The following is a 7,277-nucleotide window of genomic DNA, read 5'->3' on the forward strand; positions in this document are numbered from 1 at the left end:
GTCAGTTAGGCAGAGTTAATCATGGTAAAAGCCATCGAAATACATGGAAAGGCCAACCAAATCCAGCAAAACAGGAGTCTTCTGCAAGCTTCTGTGTTTTAGACTTCCTGTGATCAGCCACCTAGTTAACAATGAAATCATCTTCCGGGGTTATTTTTCTGGCATGATGCATAATTAACAGCAGGAGATGTATAATTTGACCCACTCAGACCTTGTAGAGATAGTTCAATTTATAAATTATTATTTTTATACATGGTGTGCTTATTAATATGCCCATGTAATCAGCTAAATGATTACAGGGATTTAATTGCATGAAGATTTACATGGTTTTTAAATTATAATGGAGATAATTGATCTTATATTCTGACCCTTTGTTCAATTCTTTTGTCTGCAGTTTGTATAGAGGGAATTATATAGACATAATTAGAGTTTGGAGCAGAAGGAATGAAGTCAATCAGTGATGATCAATGATGATGGGTACTCATCATCATAATGAGTGATATTTTAAATAAGCTCACATTTTACACTTTGGCTGGAGAATAAATTGAATTGGTTCTCAATAGATCTTAACTTAGAAATGTTTCACAAAGTAACAGTACATTCAAATTAAACATTTTGATCAAAAATGTGCTCTTCTGTTATAGTGACAATGTTATGAAGATTATAGATTTCAAATGAAGTAGAAGGATGGTTTCAATTATAAAAAAATATTGCATTATTACAATATTGAACTATTGTTTATGATGTATAATTTTTGGCATTGTGCTTGCAGCATGGAAGCACAGACAAAAATTAGTATGCATGTACATAAATATATATTTAACATTTAACAAAATATTTTATTTTAATTAAATCACAGCCTACACAGTAAATATTAGCAAATGTCTGGTTTTGTAGTGGAAGACAATTTGTATTAAGCACCGCAATCCTTACTATCCACCTGACACTGAACTTTGGCACATTGGGCATGAAAGGTCTGCTTATTGTGAAGACTCTGACCCCATTGTACTGAGAACACAATGAGCAGCATTTCTTGCACATCTGCTGCATATTATGCTTCATGCAAATACAGGAGCCATATACACGATGGAGCTGCACTTGCATTTACAAGACTGGTTTTTGCAATGTTGCACCGACTTGCAATTTTAACTCACATTTGCATTCATGCATATTTTAAGAATATAGATGACATTCTAAACAATCTTCGAACCCTTCTGTTTTTTACAGAGATCAGTAAGTATACATGCTTGTGTGATGATTCCCAAGTTCACAGATTGCATATAAAGACGCTAGATGTACTGTCAGGATGACCTGGCAACCCAGTTCAAACTGGTGTGCGTTTTCAAACGTACGTTTCAGCTTGGCAGGATGTCTCACTAAATTACCCCCCTGCACAGTCCAAAGCACAAAAAAAGGATTATAATAATTTTACTGATGCATGTAAAATTGAAATGGTGTGACGAATTTTAAATAAACTGTAATGACGAGGGCTGAAGGACATCTACAAATCCCAATGTCGTCCCCTGGCGAACAAGCGTCGGTACTGTTTTCATGACGTCACCACCACGCGACGCCGACGTCATAATTACGCGACCATTTTGTCAGAACCGGATTTTTAAGTTCTTTTGAGAGCCACAGCTTCTAAATTACGCTTTAACTAGCGCGATTATTTGATAAAGAAATGCCTAAAGTTGTTTCGCGGAGCGTCGTGTGCTCGGACACGCGCGACAGGGAAGAGTATGACGACGGGGAGAAGCCGCTGCATGTTTACTACTGTTTATGTGGCCAGATGGTGCTGGTTCTGGGTAGGTACCGCCTAGCGCGTTTTTTATTACAGTGATGCGGTGCTGCCACAACTCTCCTAGTTACCTGATTACTTCCTTGCCATTTTTACCACTTTAAACGTAAACCCTCTCCTTAGTTGGTTTAAATTATGTTCGATGGTCCATTGTGTTATTTTCAGAGTCAGAATCGCTTTTATTGCCCAAGTATATGAGTGAACACTTACAAGGAATTTGATTCCGGCCGGTGGTGTCTCTCAAGCACAACAGTATAAAAACAACGACAGTATACAATATAATGGAATCAAATCTTATATCCACGAAAAGTACAAAAATTACAGATTACTAAAACAATACATGTGTACATAAAGTTATGCAGTTATGATATGTATCCATCGAAAAGTCGGCGTCCAGGGACCGAGGGATCTGTGATGATCTTCCCTGTCCGTTTCATGGTTCCCTGTCCATTCCTGGATGTTTTTTGCGATCTGCACAGTCCGTTGCAGTCTGTTCCTCTCCGGTTGTGAAGTGAAGTGATTGTCATTGTGTGATCAGCAGCTCCTTTTATAAGTAAATATGACCCCCCTGAAATAATTACAGAATTATGGCCACTTTGATCCAGTCCCACAATGAGATTTCCCCAGGATGCGCCGTTTCTGTAGCTTTAAATATAGAGCGACTTACAATCAGTAGTTACAGGGACAGACCCCCTGGAGCAACTTAGGGTTAAGTGTCTTGCTCAGGGACACAATGGTAGTAAGCGGGATTTGAACCTGGGTCTTCTGATTCATAGGCGAGTGTGTTACCCACTAGGCTACTACCACCCATTAAATGTTAATGATGAGCAGAGTGGCCTATAGAAGTGAGAGGGCATTCGTGGAAATGACGTTATCAACACCGTTCACCAACAATAATGTTTGGCGCCGACAGACTCGGTGATGGAACTAAAAAAAAAAATGTTTTGATCGAATCACAGAGCAACTGTAATGCTTCACACATTTGGAAGCCATGACTGTCTCTGGGCAGAAAAAGCATGAGAACCGGGAGGTAACCTCTCACCTTATGACAGAGCTGCCGCTCTCTGAACGGTGGAGCAGAATGAACAAAGCCCTCTCTACACCTATCACCATTTCTAGCCACTGCAGGACCACAGACAGGCTTGGGGAACTTGCATTTATGTTAAATAATTTTCATGGTAGGGCTAGAGACAAATAAAAAATTTACTCGGTGACAAGTCCTGTTCCCCAGGGTCACATCTGCCGGAGCCCGTCATGCAACACTGGCCGCTTGTTTGGGACTCAATTTACAATATACAAGTACACAGAGAGACGAGATTGCGACGCTTGAGGGATTCACAGTGTTCAAACAAATGGGATTTAAAATAATTAACACAAAAACATGACAAAAGGGACACTGTGCACCGACCCATAATATAATGCAGGTCGTGACAAACCAGAGGGACGAGGACAGGGCCTCCTGCCACCACACCATTCATGTACACACTCACACCTACAATCAATTTAGAGTTGCCAATTTAGCTAGAGTACCTGCGTTTGGACAGCGGGATGTAACTGTAATACCCGGAGGAAACCCGTGCCAAAACATTGGGGAGATCGTGCCAACTCCGGCAACCTAGAAGGACCAAGGCCACGTCACTTACCGCAGTGCCGCCATGCAGCCACAGTTCTGGATTTTTTAAAACACCCAGGGTTAGTTTGGAGCGTTGCACTGGACAAATTCTAGCCAAATTTGGCAACCGGCGCCTATTCTGTTTTCTGGTTCACCTGGTACATTTCCCCCTCTGCTTAGATTGTCAGCTGGAGAAATTACCCATGAGGCCACGGGACAAAGCCAGAGTGATTGATGGTGGCAAGCATGCACACAAGTTCTGTAATGTGGAAGAGGACGAATGTGTATTTCTGAAAAGGTAAGAAAAAGTTGACAGTCATAACAGATTATAAAATGAAATATAACCCCTGTTTTTTCTGAATTTGAAATATCACACTACAGCACAACTTCATGTGGATTTCTGTGATTATGTGATTACCCCTATTAATGTTAATGAATGTCGGTAGTAAGGTATAATAACTATTATAATAATATTGTAAACTGTTGTGAGATCTCCATTCCACTCAGGATTCCACTCAGTAGTAGGTTTATTTTATTTATTAAGGTTTAAATTATTTTAATAAATAATGATTAGCCTCTGGTTTCAGAGTATGGATTTAATAATTGATCATATTTGAAGTCATTTAGCTGGAAAACTTACATCAGGATAAGATCATTTCAAATGTTAAATGTAGAGTTGGTCATTTTGTTATGTCCAGAAAAAAAATATGTAGATGTGGAAATTTACACGAATAATATAAATGTATGACTTTGCAGAACTGAGGGGATCGAGAGGCAGTACAGAAAGAAATGTGGGAAGTAAGTATGCAAAACTGTAACATGCTTACCTTGTGCCCCCCCTGAACCCCCCTACCGTAGTTCTTTTTAAAGCCCTCATCTGAATGGATTTAGCTTTGGGGCATTGTTGAAAGGTCCCATGACATGAACATTTTTTTGCTTTTATCTCAGCCTTAGTGGTTCCCTAATACTGTATCTGAAGTCTCTTTCCGAAATTCAGCCGTGGTGCAGAATTACAGTTGTGTCAGCGTTTTTCCAGAAAAAAATCTAATTAACCCCCTGGGATAAAAAAAAAAAAAAAAATCTTTTGTGCTCATTCTTACATCTAGTTACCGAGAAACTGCAATGCTTTCCACATTTGGAAGCCATGGCAGTCTGTGGAGATACTTTTTTAGGGGAGGGGTGGGAAATTCTCTGGGCAGAAAAACCATGATAAACGGGAGGACACCTTTCCCCTTATGACGTCTAAAATAAAAAATAGTAGCTAGGTAGTAACCTAGTGGGTAACATACTTGTCTATGAACCAGAGAACCCAGGTTCAAATCCCACTTGTGTCCCTGAGCAAGACATTTAACCCTAAGTGTCTCGGGGGGACTGTCCCTGTAACTACTGATTGTAATTCGCTCTGGATAAGGCCGTCTGATAAATGCCGTAAATGTAAACAAGTAAGGGGCATAGAAACACAGGGATGAACACCCATGATTCAAACTTGCTGTGCGTCTCCATCTAGGTGTGGCCTGCTTTTGTTCTATCAGCACCAGATGAAGAACAGTCCGGCCACGTTCATAGTGGCCGATGCAGTCGTGAAGTTCGGCCAGGGCTTTGGCAACACCAGCGTCTACAGCCAGAAGCAGGAAGCTCCGAAGAAAGTCAGGGTATGACTGTCTACATATACTTGGTCACACTTACTATTTCTAACCAAGAAGGACATTTTCTAACCAAGTTCAATCCGTGTCTGTCAGGTGATGATGACCAAGAGAACAAAAGACATGGGCAAGTTCAGCTCAGTTACCGTGTCAACCATTGATGAGGAAGAGGAGGAAATTGAGGCGGTGGGTAAATATTCACACAGATATTCAGTCAGTCAGTCTTATTCTGTCAATAAATGTCAAATTAAAAATATCAAACCTATGGGAAAACTTAATGGAATACAGCAATTATTTTTTATTCTTTGTATATGTTAATTACACATTTTGACCCACTACAAATGGCAAAACTTTAATTGATTTGATTGGGGAAAACTAATTTGATGGGGGGTTTTGCTGCCGAGTCCACTTGTCTCCTGGGTCACTACTGCAAATGAAACATTATTATGTTCCCCCACTTGTTGAGCCACTGGCGGTCTCCTGAGCTGGGGGTGTTGTTGGTAGTTAAGTGTAAATTGATTTGGTTGGGTGAGGTGTTAATGGCACACGCGGCCTCTTGGATTTCCTCACAGAGGGAAGTGGCAGACTCCTACGCCCAGAACGCCAAGGTCATCGAGAAGCAGCTGGAGAGGAAAGGCATGAGCAAGAGGAGACTGCAGGAGCTGGTGAGCCCCTCAAAACAAATCCTTTCATCATTTTGATGAAAATGAATATCTTGGCTGTGGCCAACACAGATACTAATAAGATAAGATAATCAAACAACTGAGACATTTGCAAAACAAGTACGCATTGCTTAAACCAAAATGTTTAGTTAAAATTCTGGAATAAATTAACATTCACTGTCAACACCACCAAATGGTCTTATGTGTGCTTGTGCTAAATGATCTGCAGAGTGAATTAGCAATGGGTTGCATGTGCGAGACAGAGTTTTGGCATTTTACTAATAATCCTGACTGCCAGAACTGTGGAACATTGTTATCAGATTGGCTAAATAATCCATGGAACACATTCTAGTAGTAGTTGTAGTTTTCAGTGTGAATCTCCAGGATCTGGATATCATGTATTCAGAGCAGGTGGAACCGCTGCTGTTCTTGACCTACCTAAGCTATCCAACTCTGACCCCTAAGGGGTTTAATGTAGCTGTAGGGTTTGATTATAGCAGGTGTAGTGTAGCGACCCCCCTCCCCATGTCACCAGACCAAACTGCCTTCACAGAATGTGTGTGTGTGTGTTTTGTAACATAGTTGTAAATCAGGATCTCTTTGTAACCTCTGTAACATGGATGTTCTCTCCTTTTTCCACTCTGCAGGCTGAACTTGAAGCAAAGAAGGCCAAGATGAAGGGAACTCTAATTGATAACCAGTTTAAGTAGTTTAGTTGGGGGGGTGTGAGTGAATGAATGAGAGAGATCTGCTGATTTTGAGATGCTTAGAATCCATATATTTTGTAAAATAGTTTGTTTTGCATTTGAATAATTGCAGGATATTTCTTTTTAAATGTATGAATCTGTCAGTATTGTGTTCTGACAGTTTTCCACCAATTGCTTTCAGAATAAAATAATGTATCCCTAAGTGATCATGTGATCAATTTTGGGGTTTTCTATGTTTATTGAAAAATGTCACCAGAACTAATTTTCCAAAACATTTTTTTATTATGATATATTAGGTACTTCAATATACCCTCCTATTATGATTCTTAAAAATAAGAAAAAAACAGCCAAATTATAAAACTATAAAAATGTGGTTTGTTGGACTTAAATATGCTTTATTTAACAAGATTTTAATTTTAACAAAATAGAAAACAGATCAGGTACAGTTGCTTACTTTTGTTTGTAGATATAGCTCTGTACAACCTTTTAAAGCTGTGTGGCTCATCAATGACAATTAAAAAACCTATCAAATCAGCAAAAATCACTAGCCTGTCAGTATATGGTCATATTTTAATGTGTTGTGGTAATACAGCACAGTCCCGAAAATAAGTGCTGTACCCTCGCTGATGTGGTTTTAGGATCAGCAGCAGCACAACAATATCAGCCATTAATGTACCATGCACCATTAATACGTGAGCAGCTAAAGTTCCCTTGACAGAAAGTACACAGCCTAATGCACCACGTGAAGAAGCAGCATCCTGGCAAGAGGAAAGGGCTGAACTTTCACCTTCTAACTCTCGTGTTTATCGAAGTGCTCCATCTGTCCAGAGTGTAAGAAATCTCATCTAATCATAT

General features: G+C 39.8%; 1 protein-coding gene across 2 annotated transcripts; it reads left to right on the top strand.

Annotated features, from left to right (window-relative positions):
- Positions 1–1,584: 1,584 nt before the first annotated feature.
- On the top strand, positions 1,585–6,640 carry steep1 (STING1 ER exit protein 1). Of its 2 annotated transcripts, none has more exons than XM_028984029.1 (7): positions 1,585–1,805; positions 3,591–3,708; positions 4,167–4,208; positions 4,918–5,062; positions 5,150–5,239; positions 5,626–5,718; positions 6,363–6,640. In XM_028984029.1, exons 1-7 carry the CDS (start codon positions 1,682–1,684, stop codon positions 6,423–6,425), a joined length of 675 nt encoding a protein of 224 aa, XP_028839862.1. In that variant the 5' UTR covers positions 1,585–1,681; the 3' UTR covers positions 6,426–6,640. The 2 variants fall into 2 exon arrangements, with proteins under 2 accessions (XP_028839862.1, XP_028839863.1); XM_028984030.1 differs by lacking the exon at positions 1,585–1,805 and adding an exon at positions 2,582–3,490.
- Positions 6,641–7,277: the final 637 nt, after the last annotated feature.

The sequence above is a fragment of the Denticeps clupeoides genome, chromosome 6 (genome assembly GCF_900700375.1).
Source record: "Denticeps clupeoides chromosome 6, fDenClu1.1, whole genome shotgun sequence".
Classification (NCBI taxonomy): domain Eukaryota; kingdom Metazoa; phylum Chordata; class Actinopteri; order Clupeiformes; family Denticipitidae; genus Denticeps; species Denticeps clupeoides.